The 23,627-nt window shown below is 40.4% G+C and overlaps 1 protein-coding gene across 3 annotated transcripts in view; it reads right to left on the bottom strand.

The window, feature by feature from the left end:
* Nucleotides 1–746: 746 nt before the first annotated feature.
* edil3a (EGF-like repeats and discoidin I-like domains 3a) overlaps nt 747–23,627 on the bottom strand; it is a 93,452-nt gene continuing 70,571 nt past the window's right edge. For all 3 annotated transcript variants that reach the window (XM_084025630.1, XM_084025631.1, XM_084025629.1), the window contains 2 exons: nt 10,895–11,050; nt 747–3,859 (listed from right to left, as the gene is read on the bottom strand). In XM_084025630.1, coding sequence (XP_083881756.1) covers nt 3,710–3,859; nt 10,895–11,050 — 306 coding nt within the window. In that variant the 3' untranslated portion in view covers nt 747–3,709. The remainder of the gene's footprint in view (nt 3,860–10,894; nt 11,051–23,627) is intronic.

Raw genomic sequence — 23,627 nt, 5'->3', positions numbered from 1 at the left:
AGCAAGAGGGTCCTGGGTTCGATTCCCGGGTCGGCCCGGGTTCCTTCTGTGTGGAGTTTGCATGTTCTCCCCGTGTAAGCGTGGGTTCTCTCCGGGTTCTCCGGCTTCCTCCCACAGTCCAAAGACATGCATGGGGATAGGTTAATTAGTGACTCTAAATTGCCCGTAGGTGTGAATGTGAGCGTGAATGGTTGTTTGTCTCTACATGTCGGCCCTGTGATAGACTGGCGTCCTGTCCAGGGTGTACCCTGCCTTCGCCCAATGACAGCTGGGATCGGCTCCAGCCCCCCCGTGACCCTGAATACAGGATAAGCGGTAGACAATGGATGGATGGATGGATAACTGACTGCTAGCTCAGGCTACATATTGAGCAAACAAACACCAGTTTCAATTTTCTGCAAGAAAGCAAGCAGCCACCATTAGCTAATATAATAATAATAATAATAATAATAATAATAATAATAATAATAATCAGCAAGTCAGATAATATTTAGCAGTGTCCAGCTGACAAAGACAAGTAACGTTACTGTAGTCTGGTAAAGTCAGAATAAACACAAGCTCAGGTTTTTTTTCTCACTAATTGCAGAAAAAGGCAGCAACAAGGCCAAATGGTAGAAGGCTGACAGAAGACTTTCACAATGGTATAGAAAAAACACTCCAAAAGAGAATAAGGAAGGTGGTATAGAGAGAGCATGAAAAAATAAAACAGGATACATGACTACATATTTAAAGAAAACAAGGCAACAACGTAATTTTCACAGATATGTTTTTATTTGTCAAACTGAAAGAGCTTTTATTTGAAGCAACATCTTCTTTTCTTTTTCTTTTTTTTTTACTGTACACAGTTTCTCACTCTCTGCAGGCTTGAACCTAACCAGCATTATAATAGGTACGTTTTCTAGATAGTGATTGACACTCAGACTGACGAGGTAAGAAATAATACGTGAACAGCAGACACAGAAATACATAGACAGGATGAGTTTACACTCTGCACCCCCTTTGAACCTGTGAGATGAAGTTTTACAATGCACAAGACAATCGATGGTTCAAAGTAAAGCCTATTAGATCTTTATGAGATTCAAGAACATAATGTGCCTGTGGACATCTTTGTTATACTGTACTGTTCAAACTCATACATCATGCAAACTTCCTCAAAGCTTTGTAGCAGGCCTGCTGTCAGGAAGCTGACTACAAAGCTCAATCAAGCAGATGCTGGCCAAGATATAGTTATTAGGCGATAAACAATTAAAGAGTGCACAAATAATCTGTTTATCCTTATCCTGCGTCCATGAACCTAAGGAATGACAGTCACTGATTCACACCAATAACACTTTTCACATGTTGGTAATCTACAGCAAAGTCTTTCACAGATCCAGTTTGGCAACATAAAACGAGTAAACTTTTCCAAGATACCCCAATGTGATCGCCAAACCAGAATAAAAATTCCAATTATCCAGATAACAATGGCAATATGTTTTATTTTTGTTTTTACGGTTACTTGTCAACTACAACAACATCCATGTTGATGGAATGATAGCTGAAAAAGCCCTGGAACACAACGATGTAAAGAAAGCACCAACATACGGTGACACATTTAATTGGTGTTTTTCTTGCTGTGCTTTTAGAAATAAGTAAAAAAAAAAGTTTTATACCAATGCATTTTCATTTACGGGATATAAATTGAGGAAAATAACAGTGGCACCCTTGCATTTCCAATGTAGTCAGGCAACCCAAATCATCCAGAGAGGTTGATGCATTAAATTAAATCAGGTTTTTCTTGATTTTCTTTTTCAGTTTGGGCTGCAATAACATAACAAATGCATTGCATTCCTACAATATGAAATGATTGGATAGTTAAGTGACTGAAAGCTGGTAAGTCTTAAGTGGAACACAGAGTATAAAAGAAGCTCCCTTCAGCTCTTATTCTGGCACCCAAGAGCTTTGGGAAAACATATATGAGAGTAATCCAGGCCTATTTTTAAGCCGTGTAGAATGGGGCTGTAAGGTTCGACACTGCTGCGATACCTCAGATACTTGTTTACTTCAATTTATCAAACCAGCCAAGCATCGCTGTGCGTTTAGACGCAGCCAACGGCAGAATCCATACAGTGAAAACTGCATAAATAGAACGCATTGACATATTGGCATAACGACATCTTTATTCCCTGCAACCATAACACGTCCAAATATTTTTAGCTCTTTGAAACCATTAGACCATGCAGAGAGCTGCTGTCATGTTGTGTGGAAATACCCACAGGCTCTTTAACATGTCATTCTATCACTATCATGATAATAGAGATCACATCCCCTGAAATAAAGAGGACGTCCACATTTATGTTGTTATCAACGTACATCATCATAGTAGGTTTGAGATAATGACAAATATTAATATGAGATAATGACATATATTAATATATTATATCTTGGACATTTGCTCTCTTTTGAAAAAAAAGTAGACATTAATTAATTATCATTTAACATATCAAAGGGATTAAATAAAATAAAAGACTGCTTTTAATATTTGAATAATGCATATTTGGACATGATTTAAATAATTTGACATTAAATTTGAATACTAATACAGAGAAATCTTTAAATATGTGGCCAAAAATGATACATTTGTGGGTTATCATTATGCATGAAATCTATCCTGAGCTTTGTAATTGATACAACTTAGTTCTCCAAGACAACATGAAGACATTAAACTCAGATATTATGCATCTGACAGCTGAGTCAAATACATCTAAATAAATAGAAAAAAAGAACAAGCACAAATAATAATCCCTAATATCTTAGAAAAAGTGTAGCGATACTCAAATACAAATAAAAAATTAAAATCCTTACGGGAGCATTAGGACAATTCAACCAGAGACATCCTACAAGTCTCAGTGTCAGTGCTGCAGTACCAGGTTTAACTGCAGGTTTAACATATCAGTTATCTTCAGTAAGCTTTTGCAGTGTGTTGTAATGTTTCAGAACTATTTAAAAATGCACATAAAAATAGGTCCCTAAATCAAAGCCATTGCTCTCAGGGCTGGAGGTTTTAAATGATTTGTCATTAATATACATTTATAATTCACGCACCATGCAATTTCTTAGTCTTTTACATATAATACAAGAGCATTAATAGTGTTTTGATTGATGTAGTAATGCCAGTGTCCATTGGGGTAAAGCATGGCTTGAGGAAGGGTGATAATCAAAGTAAAAATATTAGATAATGTGATAACGTGTGAGCTCAACATGGTATTTTCTTATGGGTTTAATTATGGCATGAAGTTGGTTAATTATGTCTAATGAAGCACGGCTGACAGATTTCACACCTTTGTTAAAAAGTGACATTGTACAATAGCTTCCATGGCAACAAGTTAAAACCACAGTGAGAACCCTCCTCCGACTCCACCCCCACCCCTCCCATATATATTACAGAAGTTCATTCCAAACAGGATGGCAAATCTTGAGAAGAATAAAAAGACACAGATCACGCTTTAAAGAGGAAACTAAAAGACAAAAGTGATCAAGGGCAGGTTTTAAATCATTGTACAAAAGGAAAAAACAGCAACCCACCACAGCCAAACACGTATTCTTGAAAAATCCATTGGAAATGTATTTCTTTTTACAGGTTGCACAGTTTATTTTTGAAATACTGGATGAGATACTCCAGTATGCCAAGGGACAAGGGACAATGACGAGAAAGATGAAAGGGAGGACTTTACTCGTCCTCTTTGCATCCGAGTACTTCTGCACGCAAAGTGATCCTGCCGTACCATGACCAGGGAAGGATCCGGATGAGGCGAGCGTAGATGGGCGGATCTATCACGTTCTTTCGGTGTGTGTCGTTGTCAAAGTTCCCTTGGAATACCTTGAAAGACAGCAGCAGGGAAGAATTATTCATTTGGAAAACAGAAACACATTTTTGGGCTGCTTAAGACCAAGAAAAAAAATGGAAATGGAATTTTAATGGTGCAACATTTGCCTTTTAAGACTTCAAATATGGTAATCAAATGCCTTAGAAGTCAACTTTGTGTAGGAAAATAATCTTCTGGGAAAAACAACACAGGAAGCAAATTGAATGTCCTTTTACTAAGAGGTTGCAGAACATTCCTGTTGCGTTTCCTGTCTGATTTCTCCAGACTGTTGCCTTCAAGGTCTTGAATGAATGAAGTGCAGCCAATCAGAGCTTCAATCCAAACACTGGCAATAACAGTACGTTCTCTGAATTCAGTCATATTCTTTTCTTTCTTGTAACACCATGCAAGCACATCAACAGTTTCCTTCTGTGGCAAATTGTGTGCTGGTAGAATGGCACAGCTGGAAGTCACACCAACACAATTACTGATAGACTAAATGCCATGTCCACACGTACCAAAAAAACAAAACAAAAAAAAAAACCTGGGACCTTGTTTCAAAAAAGTGCATTTACAGGCACCAAAAACTCCGGATCCGTGTGGACGGTTGGCCCTAACGTGCAAGACTTTTCCGTGTGGACATCATGTTGTTTCTCCTGCTTCCTCAGTGGTGTCATTAAATGCCTTATGCTTGTTGGTCTTGTTTTCCTTCAATTTTGTTGTTCTTTTATTATTTTCACCTGGCATTATAAAAAAGGTTTTGGTGGTTGCCAGAAAGGCTGCCACGAAGGGGGAGTCGTGTTCCTTGAGTATTGGCTCAGTATAACTCAGACCATATTGTCCTCCTGGATCAACACACCTACACTCTTCATTGAAGTCCTGAGAATCTAGTCCTATCTAATTTAGGCTGAACATTTAAATAATAATTAGTAGAGAGATTTAAGTTAATTCTATTTCAAAGCATTTAGATAAACCTTAAAAGCACAGTTCAAGGGTTAACTGGCTACCAGTCACAAATGAGTTAATTGGTCCGCGTGCTCTATTGCTGCTCACCAGAAGCTTTGTGTTGATGTGTGCTTAATAGACAGTTGTATTAAGTAGATTAGAAAGAAATGTACCTACAGAGCTGCTTCATTGAAGGATATGATCATTTCAATTAAACAGACATGATTATGCCTGTGTAATTAGGATGTAATGGGACTCACTGTTGTGTGAGATGGAAAATCAGTGGGCCAAATCCAAGCAGGCGCTGGAGACAGAGGTTGACCTTTTCAGTGTAAAGCTTCAACTCATTTTATTTCAAATAATCATAGGAGCTGATTCAATAAGTCGAAGCTTTAAAACGAGTTCTATAAATAATGACCATGCACCAAAAAGCACATGAAAGGTTTGGGAAAAAATGTTTAGAGATTGTATGGACAACATATTCACATGGCATATAGCCTTAAAATAATAATGAATAAAAAAAATACCCTAGATAGATAAAAGAAAGTTTTTTTTTGTTTCACTACAAAGAGAGTTTGGTTGCAAGAAAGAAATAATTCAACATAAACATTCTATAGAAGCTTAACATGAAAAATATGGTTTACAGATACTGTAATATATTCTGTTATGGACCATTCAGTTATCCAGTAGCAGCTGCACATATGCAATATAATCAGCATTGATCAATATGTGATATGATGATATAAGTGACGATATCAAACCTCGCCTCCTCTTCCAAGCTCGTGTTTCCATTAATACGACTGCTTTCATGTAATTCTTTATTCTGAATTCTCTTTGATAAAATCTGAAATTGTGTGACAGGTGTATGAATGCATTCCTTTTATTTCACGAGTGCAGAACACCTTTTCTTTTTCATTATTGTCCTCCTGCAGTGAAACCCATTCTCTCCCCTGTGTTTCTCATCTATATTGTAGCACTGAGCTGAGACTATATTCAGACAAGGCTTCTGTAGACAAGCAGAAAACATTACATCACTGCCCTTCCTGTCATCTCTCCCTCTTTATATGTCCTGTTTTTTCCTATAAAACCCACATCATAGGGCTTAAGGTGCTTTATATGCTTTAAAATATATTGAATGTTTAAATGTTGATGAGTATCTGATTTGAATCACTATGATGCAATGTAAAGAGGTTGTTTCAACGTATGGTTTTGAGGGCACAAAAGGAAACTTGTAATTGTAACTTGCTGGGGGAGAGAAGGTGACTCTTAGATTGAATCTGCTTCGCTTGAATTCTCTGCTTCTATCAGGACTGCATGTGTTCTTTGCTCAGTCAGAGGAGATGTGGTGTTGGGGACGAGGGAACAAAGGCAGTGTTCCTGTAGCAGGGATACTGATAACCTACCTTATGGTGTCACATTGTGTTTGCTACAGACAACAAAATACAATCTATTTCGAGATCAGCCCAAAATTGCAGATATGTTTGTGGACCTCTTAGTGCATGTGTCACAGTACAGTTGGTTTTGTCAAATCTCAGGTTTCTTCATGTCATGGGGCGGCACTAAACCATTCTGTTCTGGTGGGTTCTTCTCACTTTTCATTGTATTTCTGCAACATTTGACGGCGTGAGATGAGAAGTGTGTCATTTTTTTCCAGGAGGGTTGCCACAACTGTAATGTGACAACCAGAGCACAGGATGGCACAATATAAAAGGCAGGAAAGAAGACCGTGAAAGCAGCAGCTGATTGAAATATGACAAGAATCTGCCCTAGACTGTCTGGGGACCTGCACGGTGAGAGAGGCTGTGTCTCTGAAAAAAAAACGTGTCTGGAACAGGATGTGTGAAGAATCACAACAGGACCAATACTGTAATGCCAGGAAGAAAAACAGAAAAAAGGGTGAGGGAGGTGACGAATGCATCTTCAACAACAACATACTGGCAAACAACTTTAAGTGAATGAAATAAATTGGGGGCAGAAAGAAAGTGAGTAGAAAATGCTGTATGTCAATTTAATTCACTACACTGATCATGGAGAGTTGCTCAGTTCTAAACCAGAGGCACTCTGGATGTGAACTCTTTAAAAGCTGTGTGACTCTTTGCCATCTTCTGAAGTTTCCAATAGCATTCTAAACTGTGGCTGCTGCCATAGAAGCAAGGCGTCATATGCCATAGATGTATCGTCAAAATCTTGTAAATATATTTATTCCACATGCGTACTGGTTAGTTTAAGAACAGAGGCAGAATGGCTGCCTTTAAAGATACTTCAATCACATTTCTGTAACAACACTAGTTACATATGTGATGCAGCTGCAGCTGTTGAAGCCCAACTTGGTGTGCCTGACCTGTGGGCGACCTGCCTGACAGCAGCAGAATGAGGACAATGGAGGACGAGACCTCAGCTGCTGACAGGTGGAGCAGACTGGGAGGGATTTCTGCCAACTAGATTAGATTAGATTAGATTTAACTTTATTGTCACTGGCAGAGTACAGGTACAGAACCAATGAAATGCAGTTGACGTCTAACCAGAAGTGCAAAAGAAGCATTTAGAAGCATTTAAATGCCAAAGTGCTATTTGAGTGTTTCTGTGCAGTTAAGTAGGCAAAAGAGATGTATTATGTACAACAGTGTAAGGTTATAAATACAGGTTTGTCAGGAGTTTAGGGGGATTATGTACAGAGAGTATAAATAGACATTTTATATAAATACTATATATATACATGTAGTATATCTATGTGTATTGTGCAAGTGTTGGTAAATGTAAACAGGTGAACATTACAGAAAGTGACATGCAACAGGTAAGCAGGTAACCAACACTGCTGCATCTCATTTTAAACCTAGGTAACGCTGGATTTGGTTGCCAAAGTCCAAAAGAAAAGAAAAAACATAAATCCAAGCTTAAAGTCACTTTTTGATTTATTGTTTTGTTACATTTTTTAGATCTTAAATTTGAGTTATATTTGTGAAGGCTGGTTGGGAGTCTCACTTCATCGCCACAAAGTATATTTGAGACACAGGCACACAGGGCCCAGTTCTCTGTGTGTATCTTCAAACTGACCCAGGAGCCACAACTCTGCTCCCAACTATTGATTTTCCAGTCATGGGTACGCTTTCTAAAGGCAGGCCTTGAACGACCTCCACACTCCATTATTTAAACCTGCTGCACAGGTCAATGGAGCAGGAAGCTCAGATCTCCTTGCTCTCTGCCCTCATGTTGCCATAGCAGGCCATGGAGATAGCAGGGAAACTCGGCCACACCTTCACAGAAAGGTCAAGAGGAGCCAGTCGGCTAAGAAGAGTCGGTCACTGAACTGTAACTGAAAATGCTACTTCCTCATAGAGGAGTGCGATATGTAATCTAGATTTGTGTTTTCCTGATTTTGTGCTGCATGAAACCTCATTATTAGTGGTTAATCTTGAGATGATTGTATTCACAGCTGTCTAACATTCAGTTACCCTCTGACCTGGAGAGAACTTAACACTCTAATGGCTAATTAACCCCGTGTCACCTGAGTGAAACAGTATTAAACATAAATCAATTACCTTTGTGCTTGATTGCCCCCATCAACAGACTTGTGTAAATATTGACAACCAGGTAAGAGCAGTGGTGCCCGACTAGTCAGCGTAGTGACCCTGGTGTGTGCATACGGGAATGCAGCCGAGCCGATATGTATAATTATGGATTGTATCCCGGTTTAATTATGTTCAAACAATGGACTATAATGTTACTCGTCTCAGTGAAGGATACAGGTGTTTGGGATTTATGTTTGCAGAAAATGCAAACAAGGCGCTCTATGGATTTTGTAGAGAGAAACTGTGTGTGTGTGTGTGTGTGAGAGAGAGCCACTGTGCCCTGCTTTGACAACATCTGTATTCTGACAGAGCCTCCTCTCTCAATCTCGATCTAACTGCCTGCAGCCTCTGCCACACAGGAGCTGGAGGGGGGAGCTGAGAAGAATACTTACAAGCCTCCATCGCTGTGTTCGAATCAGACACCCAGACATACACATTACACAGACACCCACACGTTCTCAGTATATCCCTGCCAAGTCAAGCATTGTGGTGTGGCAGCAGGAGCCTCGGGAGTCCAACAGCCAAATGTGTCCTCTAGCATTAATGGCTGCTTCAGCTGACTGAAGGGGGAAAAGACTTTGAAGAATCATACATCTGAACAGCCCCATGGCTCTGTCTTGGGACAAAACTGATTGACATTCTCCGAAGCCTTGCTCAACCTGCCTGCCCTCTAATACAGAGCACACACACTTACACTGATGGCCTACTCTTTTTTTTTTTTTTTTGCCCTGACAATAACAACACACGGGGCGGCTACCGATGGTTATAGAAATGGCCTGTATCTAATTTAAAGATATGTTTAAATAATTTAATGTGTGCTCCCCACTGAAAATCTCTGAAAATGAGATTTCAAAATAAAACATAATGATCAGAAAAGGTCTCTGAGAAATACTCAGTGCTTTTCTCTCCTTCCGTTTGCTATCTCAGCCGATACTTGCCAGGCCTTCGGAAGTCATCCGCTCCTCAGTATCGAGATTGCTTGAGTGAAAATCATGCTGAGCATGCAGTGGCCCGTATCCAAAGATCACCGTGTGTGTTGAAATTATAAACTCCTCAAGCAAGGAATGTGAACTGCAGAGCTGAGAAAATATTTCCCGGGTATTGGCTGCTGCTCTGGCTCCACAACAAGGAAACAGGCATCTGGCTATCGAGGGAAGGGTGGTATCTGACTTAACAAGGTGCCGTCATATTTCTGCTCTAGGTCGACATCACTGAGGCAAAATAAATAAAAAGTCCTTCTTTCAGAAAATCTCATTTTGAAACGGCAGATAAAGTTACCCCGATAACCTTTACAAACTGCTCTGGATCGGCTTTCAGAGAAGCCTGACATGGTAGCTGATGCTTTTATGTGCACAGACTGCAGGGCATGGACGGCAGCTGAACCATGAAATCAAGTATGACGGCAAATTAAGGACTAAAGGATTTCAAGCCATTAGAAAACTATCCACAAAACGCTTTCATATTAGATTCTTATTTTTCAAATGCGAACATTTGCATGAATAAATGAATGCGTGCAAATACATATTAAAGATTGAACATAGAGCAATCAAAACCAATCTTTCTTCAATTATGAATCAAATGCTTTGCAAAATGAGGGTCTCTGGGCACTCAGACTGAATCATCAAAAGTGGCCACAAAATATAACAACACATTTTTCAAGGAAAACCCAATCTACAAAATCTTTTAATTATGTTTCATGAACTCTTTTCTACTCGCATTCGTGAACATATTGTTAATGAACACTAAAGCATTCACTGCAGATCAGAACAGATTATACGTTCTCAGATCTCAGTGTTTAACACTGCCAGTGATTTCAAGCACCTCTACAGTATTGACAGAGTCAACACACCACCAGTACATGGATACGCAGAGGAACTTTTGCTTATCTTTCAATAAGAAGGCTAGAGAGGAAAGCAGACAGTGGCTCTCTTGCCACCAGTGTGGAAGACAAGGGGCTTCGACGAGAGCAGCCCCACTGTGCCTGCTGCCGTCCTGATATCACGGCTGCAGCCCTGCTATGTCTCTGTTGTCGTGGGTGATTGGAATGGACATGTACTCTGTTGAAGGGCTGTAAACAAGATTTTCAGGCCAGGTCGCCAGCACGGTCTTATCTGATCCCAAACCAGAGAGAGAGGCAGTAGGACGGACCGGGATCAGTTTGAGCCACAGATAAGAAAATGCCGAAAGGAAGTGGAAAGGAGAAACAGAAATGGAAATGTTCACACTTAATATGAAAATAACAAACAACCTTTTGACATTTACGGCTTTGTGTTTTTGTCTTCTTCAGGTTTCTGTCCTTCCTTATCTGCTTTTTCCTGTTCACTCACTCTACCAAGAATGCTCCTTTCCTTCGGGTGCATGTGATATATAATGCATAACTTCAGGACTGACAGTTTCCACGGACAGACATTTATGATTCCAAATAATTTTTCTGTACAGTTGCCATGTGTACGTGACAAGGACGGATGTGTTTAACAGTTTTGTCAGTGAATATGCTGGTAGACGTGTTATAACCGTTGATTATTATGGGCTTACCTTGTCCTTCCCCTGTTTCTCATCCTGATATATTTTCCACCGCTCTCCATCATTACTGTAAGCCAGTTTGTATGAGCCGACGAACTGGACATGGCCAAAGTCTTTAGCTCCCTGGGTGATGATACCGGTGACCTTGGTCGGCACAAGCAAGTCCACCTGAGAGAGGGACGAAACAGAAACAAAGATAGTAGAATGACACATTTCTCAAGGAACGTAGCCATTGAAAAGGTGTCAGAGATGCACAATTTAGTCAGCAGCATTTTTTTTATGTCATCAGAGGATTTACTGTATAAAGACCCCAGGTGCAAAAAGTCAGTTTTAATTATTCACGGATTATTGAACAACACGCCTCAGTCCAGAACGTCGCCTCAGCAAAACAGAAATTGCACGGCGCAGCAGCTTCTGAGATCCAGTCTGCTCCATTTGGGTTAATTTTTAATAGCTTCCCATTGGTTGCAAACAATTTACAACGCACGGATGCTAGGCAGTAAACACACAAACTCTTACTTATATTGACATTTTATGATTCAATTACGCTTAATTGTTCAGAAAAGTACACAACACCGCTGGGTTCACATTCAAAACGTTAAGAAGACCCAGAATGCACGAAAACGAGAACAAGTGCTACAGCTCCATCACATCTACCTGGCTCCGTCTGCATCAGAGAATATTCAACAATAATGTAAGAAGGTCAGGCTTATTTTCTACACAACTTTTAATTATGTCAAATTAATGTTTGTGAAAAAGTTAAGAGGACAAACAAACATGGCAGTGAAGTGCAGAGAGGCAACATTGTGATGGAACAATAATGTGATGGAACAATAATAGAGTATTACAATAAGAGTATTAAACATAGCAATCCTGCTGAACCTTCAGAAGCATAAAGCAGTAGGTGTTGCAATGCAATGTAATATATATATATATATATATACACACATAATAGAAACAGTGCAGACATACTTTTATATCTCTGTAGCACATTACACCACGTTTGTTGTCGTTTTGTTTATAACAAAAGAACTTCACTACTTCTAAATTAAAAACAAATATGACAAATAAAGGATGTGAAATTACCATAACCTCCCATGCGAATCCCTGTCTTTAAAAGAGCACGTTGTTTCATACTAACCTGAAAAGATGTAAATAATTGATGGCACTACCTTCTGCATTCCCAACCCTTGAATGCTAATAGCCTAAATGTCACTGTAAAACTGTCTCACCTATCACATACGTCCATGCAGCACCGACTCGCAGTCAATACGAGGATGAAAAAGAGAGCGCGACTTGGCATTTTGCTGTCGCATTGGGAAGATAGTGGCAAAATTTAGAAGCAGAGAGAGAGAGAAAGAGAGAGCTAGAGAGAGAAACATACGCATGCAGATTTACTTCTTCTGCTGAATACACACAACATTGAGGCAACCATACATCACACTAATTGGCCTGGTCATAGGCCAACATATACTATGTCACACGGCTATGACACAACAACAAAAAAGGCCCCATGTAGATGAAAACACGTGAGTTACGACTCTGTTCATTGACACATTGCAGAACACCACTGTTCAAATCAGCAATGTATCGCACATTCATTGCCTGCAATAACTTGCAAACCCTAAAACTTCTCCTCTGAGCAGTCATGTGAATGAGCTCACTCCTTACATCTCCTATGAGGCTTCAACACGACACGAGAGCTTCTTTTCCCTCCCAGCTACTTTGAAATGGGTCTTCTTGAATGCAGACCCCCTGCCGTGTTCAGGCAGAGACCTGGGTCACAAGAGTGGACAAGGCGAACCCTGAAATTCATCCAAGTGTATTTACAATTCCAGTTTGAGATGTTAAACTAATACAAGTCGGACAAGCGGCATTAAAGTTTGCGTGCGAACGTAATTTCACTCTTAACAATGGTGGTTACAGGTATGCAATTATGCAGATGCTGCACAGTACATATGCATGCTTCACTTGTGGTGAACACACTATTCATGAAGTTTCTCCTTCAAATAGAAGCAGGCTCTGTGTCCGTTTTTTTGTGTAAAGCAATGCCCATTCCCGTGGCTGAATGCGCTGCGGCAGCAGTTTGGAATATTTACCTGTGATGTGTATGAATACCTTTAAACTCACTGGATGAAGGGAGCCAGGATGAAGTGACAGGGGGCTGCTTGGTTGATTTGGAGGGGCATGACACCTTGCATTGTGAGGCTTTGATTACGCTCCAGTCGCAGAATGTTGAGGTAATCTTGTTCTACTCAAGCAGTCAAGTCTGCCACCAAAACAAAGGCAGGCTTGAAGGGGAACCTGTAATTGCTGTCACAGGTAGCGGTCAAAAAATACAACCGCCCCTAGCGACGCCGGCTCTCAACACTTTGATGGCCCAAACCGAATTAGGGAGCGAGATAAGCTTGTTAAAGCAAGGCCTCTACCGCAGCCCCCACCGTCTGTTCTTTCTCCCATCACACTCTCAACACCGTCCCCTCCTCCAAGAGCTGTTAACCTAGACAATCTAGGAGTATGTGAAGTCTGTGTAGCAATCTCTGAGCACTCATGGCATAGATGTTTCAAACAAATAAACCATGGGAATCAATTTGGGGATTTTGCTTGGTGTGTCTGAGATTAAGAAATAAGATTCATGTAGCTCTAATCTAAGCCTCCAGATATTACCAACAATACAGCTGTAAAGGGACAAAGGGTCAATTACTTGTTTGTACTTCTCTCGTATGGCAGCGGGCAAAAGGGTAACACTTCTGCCAAACAAAACACTCATCTCCTCTTCTCATTTAGTTGGTGTGTAAATCTTGTGTCTATTTGAAGTGGCTTTGCCATTGAAGGATACAGAGATTAATGCAGTGAGAGGCAGCTTTATAGGGAGAAGAACAAGCCCAATACAGCCTTTGCATACATAACGTCCCGCTGACATTCCTCCTCCTAGCTGTGCTAATTTAACTGCATGTTTTGAAGAGTCATTTAATCTTCAAAGCCTCCCTTCAAAGTATGTGATGCATACTTTCTGTATATTCTCCTGGGTCAGAGTGCAGAAGTCAGACCTGCGTGCTCACAGAGGAACGAGGAGGACAGTGTGATGGCCCATAAGGCCCACAACAGGTCTGCTATCATTAAAGCTTAAAGCTGTGGAGAAAGCTTGAAAAAACACCCTGTTTCATTGCTCTTATCTCTACAGGAAGTCAGGAGAACTTAAAGGGGGGGCATTTTTATAATCATATGCTGAGAGACCACAAATTGCTTTACATTTTAAGGGATGTTACCCTCATGTTGCTACTTAACATGACATAAACGATACAAAAAGAGACATTTTTTAACAGAAAGTCTGCATCAAAACTTTTCATTTATTCCATACGCGTCAACAGTAAATGGATTGCAACCCTTGTGAATGCTCACAGGTTATGTTGTGGTTGCCATGGAGTGAAAGGTGGGGGCAACGGTGTGCTTTTGGCCAGAGGAAAAGTGACCTGACTGAATCTGATTTCCATTTGCATGAACTTTTAAACGAGACATCGGACCTGCCTGCTATCTGAACAGTGTTACACATCACATTCCAAAGAAGACTCTTCTGTGCTGCTGCAAGCTCACTATCTTCAGAAAAGCCCCTTAACCTGAAAAGCGAAGCTAAAACGAGTAAAAAAAAGGAAGGATGAGGCTGAAGGCGGACAATTTCCAGACAGATGGCTGACTGAGTGCAGCACTTCTCGACTGAGTGCAAAGAAAAGCCTGTTTGTGTCATGACACCTTTCTGAGTTTCAAAATGTGCCGTTCCACAAGGAGGTGAGCTGGCTGAGCCAATTCATCGAGATGAACCAGGAAGCTGAGTCTCGCTGAGCTTGGAAGCTTCTTATGTGACATATATGGTGTTTTTTCTAGGTGAAAGCACATCGTCGCCCCGGAACCAGGGATGTGAAAATGACCAGGTCTGAAATAGGGTGCAGCATACTTAGAGCCCTACTCAAGAAATAACATCAGCACTAACAAAATAGACTGATAATCATATTAATGAATCATTTGTTTGTTTTGTTTATTACTGCAGAAAACAAACAGCCCGCAGCTCTTCATAGACTTAGCGTGTTGGACAAAGAGGCCCTAATGACTTATTAAAATGTAAAATCTAGAGTGCTGATTATAAATAGCTGCTAGTAAAAATGTTAAAAAGAGCAAAACAAAAGTTTCCTAAGAGCCAACAGCTTGCTGATGGCCAAATTGAAATATTTTGGGAAGGTACACCTTTAGATCTTCTGGCGGTCTGTACCATGAAGCATGTCCTACCTGATGGATGACAATGATTTCATAATAATGGTAAAACAAACCGTTTAACACGGGACACAAGCAGCTGTCTCTTGGTAGAAAGTCCTGTTTGTTTGAAGTGTTATTAAGGAGCATTGAGTATGAAAAAGGCATTGTCACAGAGAGAAAGTCCCCTCAGACTGGCCGGCGTTCACACTAAACCAAAACATTTTCCCCTTTTTATAAAAAACTGACATGTTTTTGGAAGTGTTGAATATGGAATGTGAATCAAAAGCTGAAAGAAACATCTCCACGTGGAATGAGCTGTCTCAACACGAGGATAGCTGGCGGTCCGGTCAAGGCACATTTTCAAATTCAAAATGCTGAGGATATAAATACAGGAAAAACACAGCGCAGTGACTCACACTGAATTGGAATATGGTGGCAAGCACACACATTTCCAAGCCAAACAGTTTATATGGCAAGGACATTGCTATGTATTGAACATCCTCCCCCTCCTTCCTCCTCCATCACTGCACTCTAGTCCTCTTGCCAGCACACTTGCATGAAGCAATGTTGCATGTAACTAAATTCTTTGGTAGCTGTCTAAAAAAAAAAATCATTTTTTTCCACCAGCACGTTTGAAAACACCAGCATGAAGATAACGCCAGGCAATCTGCAAAGTCCAGAATTCTCTTTTTTAGAAGGAAGCCCACAGTGCAGTCATACATTTGAGCCATGATAGCGACTTGGCTCTGGGATCGCCACTATCTGTCTGGCAGTCGGTCCATTGATCCGCTACTGTGGTCATAAACTTAAGAACAGACATCAATGGTGCCCAGAGGATGAATCCTGATTCTGCTGATCCCTTTCTTATCTAGCACCACCAGTAGGTCATATTATATCCAATGAAACATCTAACTAATGGATGGACTGACTGCATTTTCACAGTCATGTTCCCCAGAGGATGTATCCTCATGACTTTGGTGATCCCCTGACTTTTCTTCTTGTTGTAGTTTTGCTGTGAATTTATTTTTAACAATGTTTAAATTGTCCAATACTTATTTTCATCAGTGGCGGACTGTTAAAAAAAGATTTTCTCAAAACGTCAAGTATTGAGGCATGCAGATTATAAATGCTAACATTTGAATAAAGCCTATAGAAGAAAGCAACCTTTTCCTGTAACAGCTTGCAGCAGAAAAACCTGACCTGTGTTCAGCTTTTTGTTTTGTAGACATCTCTTTCTCCATCTATAATTTAGAAAAAAATGACCTGAGTGCTTTGGATAGAAAAAAGTGCACATTAAGGCCATTAAACTATTATTTGATTCCTTTTCTTTCCTCTATAACAAAGGCAGCCGTCCATCAAAGCCAGTGCATTAAAGCACAATCAAACCTAAACATACCTTTGGTCGTAATAGGCCACTCAGAGCACACCGCCATAAAACAGATGGAGAATCTGTTCAGCGTGTCAAGTTAAGTCTAAACGGTTGCATGAAGGGAATTGGCCGTGGCAAGAGGAACAGGAGGAAATCAACCGTGGTGGTCTGGTCTGGATTATTTGGAGCTATTTCATCAAAGAGAACAGCACCTAAAAAAACAGCAAGTTGCACACTGTGTCAGCATGAGTGAAATGAAGGACTAAGACCCATATGTGTGAAAAAAAATAGCCATTGCGATGCAGTAGTATGGCTCTTGGGGGATTTCACACTCTGTTTAATGTTCACTGTGACTAGGTATGTGATGGACACTTGCTCACTGATCAAATCTAAAGCAGTCTGTCTCGCCGTGTGATCTTGTCCAAAATCTAATCTGTAATTCTTGCTGGAGGTGGGAAAAAAAACTGCTTTCTCTTGGAATATTAAGCAAGGGTATCATGTGAAATGATTTAATGATCTGAAATATGGTGTTCCTGTTCCAACAATGAGGATACAGGGTTTTAAATGTCCTACAAATAGGTGTGTTAAGAATAAAACCGTTTACGACTCTGGCTGCTGCACTTCCAGCTCATCATCCCTCCTCTCTCCCCGTTCCTGCTTCTCACATGGTATATCAAATATTCATATCAAATTCTCACACGTGTGCACACACACGCACGCCCACTTTGCACAAAAACACGGTGTGCTTCACACGCAATAAAAAAGGGGACCCGAGAAGTAGCAAAATAAATATAATTTATGGACAAGAGTGCCCTTTTAAAATGATCATTATGCTGAAATGAATCAGTGTCCAGTTTTCTACAGAGTCTAAGGGTCACTGTGGACTATTCTGAATTAATCATACCACTGTAGGTTACAGCGTGTGGTAGTGCTGCTTAAGTGCAGTCCACATTCTCCTGGGTGCATAACATAAAGATGTCTGATTTAAACGGAGGATACCCGGCTTGTCAGGCGATGGCTCACAGACACTCTGAAACCATAAGATACACGCGCACAACACATGGACCCAATCTCTGCTGCACTGATTTAAGTACTGGTGCCATCGCTTCTGACAATTCCTGCAGATCCCACGATTACAGCAGGCGCTGCTGCAGACTCATGAATCACTCATCCCAAGATAAAACAGATAAATGCTTCCCACGTTAGCTGAGAGGAGAGCGAGAGGGACAGAGGTAGAGAGAGGGAGATGAGGATCAGGATGTGGTGTTTCGACGATAAGATGGCTTCCTCGGATAATGAAAACAAAAGAGTAACATTACACAGGTTCCAAGCAGACCTGTACATTAAGGCTATAGTTAGAGGGAGGGGACGCTAAAAAGCACCCAATTGAATCAGGGAAGCAGACAGATTTAGCATCGCTTCCATAACTTCATTTGGAAGCTAATTGAATCAGCATACTAGCTGCAGGGAAAGTGAATAAAATAGAGACACATTGGACAGGATTTAAATGAGGCCTTGATGATAACGTCTTAATGGAATTTACATCCAGTATGATTTCAAATTAGTGTGGATTCTTTCTAAAATTCTCCTTGAATCCTTGGATAACGTTCATTAGATGATTGAATTGCTCAAAAAACTTTTTTTTTTTTGTGCTAAATAATGTATTTAAAGCTACGACGGCATATTAGGGACACTGTAGGAAAAAAAAATAAGAAATGGAGCCGAGAGATGTGGCCAATATTAAAAAAAAAACAATCCCAAATTTGCAACTATATAAAGTAGCAAATTTTCTCGTTTTAAAGTTGCATATTTGCTACTATATTACGATGCTAATCGGAATTTGCCGTTGCTATGACAACAAGTGAAAGCTACTGCTAGCATTTATTCAAACTGCCCGATCAATAAACACCCACAAGATGACAGTTCGGCTCATATAATGTTAACCAACTATAGCTGTCACCCTAAGGACCTTAACAAGGCGTTGTCACACATTGTGATGTATTAATTAGAAAAATAAATGCGAAATTCATGGGATTTTAGCTAACATAAATGCCAGTTGTTAGCATAGTAATAAAGTAGCAAATTTATGACTTTAAAACTAGCAAATTTGCTACTTTATAAAGTCACAAATTTGCCAGTTTTAAAGTAGCAAATTTGCAACTTTTTTTCTCTGAATATTGCCCACGTCTCTCGACTCCGTTTCTTTGTTTTTTTTTATATGAAGGAGTCTCTAACTGGGTAGCCAGCAGCTAGATATCTAGTATCATCCCCATCTGACAGGCTTCTCCATAGAAGTCTGATAATGATCCACAACAATCCCTCTTCATATGATCCTCCATATTCTAAAAAAAAAAACTGTCCAAGTCTTATAATCATGTACTCACCGTACATGGCTGCATGGTGCAAATTTGATCTTGCCGTTGTGAAACTGGGCTGGCACATCTGCCAAGACGAGCATTGGCTGAGCAACTTAAAGTCACATTCACATCTGTTATCCTGGCCTCAGAGCTTCTTATCAGTGTGCATAGCTCAGATTTTGTCGACAAAAATATGTGTGTGTATGTGGGGTTACCATGCTATTGGCTCAGTTGGGAATGTGTAAATCAAACATTGATGTATAATTAATATTTCCATGATAACTCCTGTGAACGTTGAATCATAACATCATTTACATGCAGAGAAGTGTAGATTGAGCCAGGCAGATTACAAGGTATGCAGTGTGCACATATTTCATACTTTTTCCCAGCCTCACAGCTGTGGATAAATGTCTGTGTGCTTCTCACTGATTGCAACAGAAACCACCTGGAGACGTAGTCCCTCTAACATTCTGTTGCTTTAATTAGTTCAGCAAGAAAACTTGTCTGCAGGTGCAGTTCTGGTTGATCCACTTCTGTCTGTAGAGTAGTAGGACAAATAATGAAAGAAAGCTGAGCAGTCGGCAGAATAAAGGATGTATCTCCTAATGTGATTAGAACTTTGAATAGTCATATCTGCCGGGAAGGGACGAGTGCTTTTATCTAGTTCCAAGCAGATCAATATAGTGTGACAGTAATAAAAATGCTGGATTTAAGAGGGGAGCGTGTGGACGCTGCCTAATATTTCATGGTTCTAAGGACTGTGTTTTCCATTGAGGGGGGGATCAAGCTTGAAGGACGCAGACGATATCTCACCCTTGAAAGTTCCCAATAAATTTCCATGCAAGTCATTTTAGCAAAGTACTAGTCACTTGTTCTTGAAATGTGGACACAGTCATTGCTATTCCAGATTATCAAAATCCCTCCCCAATCTTTTCATGTAACAATGCCTTTACTGTCTTGGAGGCAGCTTTTCTGTCTTTAGAAAGAACACTTCATCTTTGCTCAAGAAGAGATGAGTGTTTCAATGGGACAAATTAAGGCTATTCTCCTCTGTGGTTGGATGAAACAAACACCCAGCTAATTCTATTGATTAAAGGAAATATAGTTTTTTTTCAGTAGTGCTGTATTTATGGTAGCGGTTTTGATTAGGAAACTGCGCTCGACGATATTGCTTGAATGATAATACCCGGTTTGGTTACAACAAATGTACGCTCACAGACACTGAGCAGGAATCAATCTAGCATCACGTCTACTTAGTGTTCCTCCTAGCCTCTCCTCCTCGTGGGACAATGTTCTATGGGAGGTGTCAACATGTATTGATGCTTTAGGAACCACTGGCAGGAAGCTGGGATCATTTACTTGAGCAGGATATTCACTTTTCAATAACACTATTAAATAAAACGCCAAACTAATTTCTGTCAGGATTAATCTAATAACTACTATTTCTGAAATAAATTGAATGACTTTAATGGTTGGATACAACTTTATGACAAAACGTAAATAGTTTATTCTGTAATGTCTTCGTATTTAAGGAAAACAAAAGGTTGGTTACAAGCCCAATGGAATCCTACACTATGGAACTCTAACATCCATTAGGTACGAACTGTGAGTGCAGTAAAAACTACCCTTAACACTGGAATCCATTAACATTGAATTTCACAAGATTTATTTTTATTTCATATTTGCTCTCTGCAAAATGTATTCCACTGACTTCAGCTGTCTTGCGTGTGTCCTCGTCTGCTTCTGCCTCTCTACCTGTCCTTGTCCGTCTCCTCCTGCCGTCTCACCGGCGGAGGGAATCACTGATGTCCCTACATGCATTAAAGGCCTCGGCCCGCACTGCCACTCATTACAGCTACGCCCTATTTGCATAACTACATCTACTGCATGCACTCCTCTAGCTGCACTGCAGTACTTTAGTCTGGAACTGTTTGTGTCGGATTAATGAGACAGAAAAGGCTCTGTCACTCACGAGACGAGGAGAAGGTGACCCAACGCAGCTGGTCAGTACAAGATTGATGATCCCAGATCAAGTGTTGGGTTGCATCTATCTGAAGTGCAGCTTGTACTGTGCCCATCCTGAAAATGACAAGGCTGTCCTCTAACATTCAGCCTGCTGCAGTCTCCTCTGGTATAACCAGTGCCACCCCCCCCTGGTGTTGGTAGACTCTGGATCCACAAAGTGCTTATTTATAGCGCTTTCAAGCGTGGATTAAACCCACTTGACCTATAGAAATTCAAGTGGAAGCCAGAGCCTTGGATGAACAAATGCTTAGGGACTTTCACATTTCTCTATCAGGGATTCTAAGTTGGTTAAGAGCCAGTACTACTGAGTTAAATCAGAAGTATGCAAAGCAAGTATCTTCTCCGGTCTTCATTACCTTGAGGGATCCCTCAAACCCTTGAGTATGCAGATTTGTCAATAACTGACCACTTTTGCCCATCACAGATCATAGCATTCTGCCAGGCACTAGTCCTGAACTGTGCTCTTTTACAGAGTTTGAGAGGTTCATTCTCCCTCCACTTCACCTGCTTCCACTGCATTCTTCTTCATAGGTAAAGGCAGGTTCATCTGAGACAATGATTATAGCGTTTTGCACACTGTGCCTTTTATGTCGTTTTAAAGCTTGGCTTTTGCAAGCCAATTATCTCACATTCATTCACGAAAGACAATGAATGGAATATTTAAAGTGGATTTTAACCACGCAGTAACTGGTGATGCCTTAGGATGTCTTACCCCCCTGCTGTGTTCAAAGCGCTCAACAACAATGTTCTTCATGGCGTGTTCTTATGCTTCATCTTTGTGGGTCTGAAATGACACTTTTCGCAGGTTCCTCCAAGGCCAAGCTGAACCATGCTCCGAGGTCTCTCAGTGGGAGGGAACCAGCTTTTTGTCAATTCCAAAAAATCTCAATTTAGCGTCTGGACCACCTCTTTGCTAGGCTTCATCATCTCTGGTGGCTATGTGCTCTACAGACACATTGTATCAGTGCTTTGTACACTACACCATACACTACAGTATTTACTAGGCCATGCACTACCTATGGTACGCCGTACACTACACTGTATGCTGTACACCGTATGCTGTACACCACATTGTATACTATGCTCTACAACATTTCCAAAGTGCAGAGCTTCCTCTGTTTGGTAGCCAATTAAGGAAGCCAGCCAACGTCGCATTGAAGATGATGTCACGGCAGTTTCAGGCAATGTGGCGATTGCGTTCAGTGGAAATGAGGCATTACGATACACGGCCAGGTACGTAAATGACTGATGTGGTACAATAGCTGTACCTCTATGCTGAATTTCACATTAGCACCAGTACACCATTTGTTTAGGGGCAACTGTAGTTCTCTGAAAGTTTTCACAGCCAAGTTTGAGCTCACTGTGCATCATCAGAGGCAGAGGTGATTATCAGGGTGCCACAGCCACACACCGCACATATTTATCACTTTAGAGAGATAATTGGGTGTGAAAACCTTGGAGACGGGATAACAAATGAACTACCGGAACGGAATTACTTTCATAGCTTGTTTCGTAACCTTTGAAGGTGACAAATACATGATACAAGTTACAAATGAAGTGACACATTTTGCACTTAGAACTTCCCCAGATACATGTACATAACACGTTGCGGTGTTATTTAACGAAAACAACGGGATGGCGTGTAGTCCAATCATCATCTGCTGTATAGGTGTACATGAAATGTGTTAAAGAATGTACTCGATGGAATAAGGTAGGCTCTTTGATCCGATTGATTTGCGTTTGTTCATGTTACCGTGTTTATTCTTATACAATCTGTGTCTCTGCACTGGCCACTGATTGAAACTGAGGAAATAGTGGATGGCAATAGCTATAACTAGAGTAGCACAGCAGCACAGCTACTAGAGACCTTTTGTAAAAAATAAAGAGGCAAACAATAATGCGAATCAAAGATGTGAGCTGCAGCCATGTGGACCATATCTGATAGTGTTCTGAACCTGAACCACGAACAGACATTACATCTCACCTACACAGTGAGGCAATGATCTTATGTGGCACCTGAACTGCTTGCTTGCATCAGAAAACGAAAAAGTCCCGTTATGAAAGAAAACAACACAAAAGCATATTGAGTACAATGTGAAGTGCTTTTATTGATACAGCTCTTCTGTAGTGAAGTGTGTGCACAGCACTAGCTTAAGGGGCAGTGGAAGCTGCCCCTCTACTGTAGCTTAACTAAACGGTTAGTATTTTTGTTTTATCTTGTGTAGAAAGCTTAAAGATGGAACCCGAGCAAAGCAAAGTCAAGGACCATGTTGTGTTCATTTCTTTTGCTTTGCCACAGGGATTTGTAGGCTATAAGGGTGTGAGAAAACATGCTTAGTATTACTGTGATAGCACATAGTCAAGTTCATAGCCACATAATACTCTGATATCTTAACATGTTGAGGAATGACAAGTGGGTCTATGTTGAATGGATCAGTGAAGACAAATTCAATATTTGATGCTCAGATTGAGAAATACTGTATTTTTTTCAACTAAAGACACAATAAATAGTAATAGAAAGATACACTTTAAAATAATTAAAAAATATTCTAAAATGGTTTTCTGTCTGCATATTTAGAGGTACTGTGTATGTAACGTAATACTTCTTTGCAGTAGCTTGAGGATGAACAGTGTTTTAATATCCACAGTGTAAATAGACCTGCTTTTATATAAAGATCACTTTACACTATATTCAGACTACATTTACCCGTTCACACACATTCATACACTGATGGCAGAGGAGCCG

Source organism: Eutrigla gurnardus (genome assembly GCF_963514095.1).
Source record: "Eutrigla gurnardus genome assembly, chromosome: 13".
Classification (NCBI taxonomy): Eukaryota; Metazoa; Chordata; class Actinopteri; order Perciformes; family Triglidae; genus Eutrigla; species Eutrigla gurnardus.
Note: the sequence above shows the minus strand (reverse complement) of the source record. Positions and strands in the feature narration are given on the sequence as shown.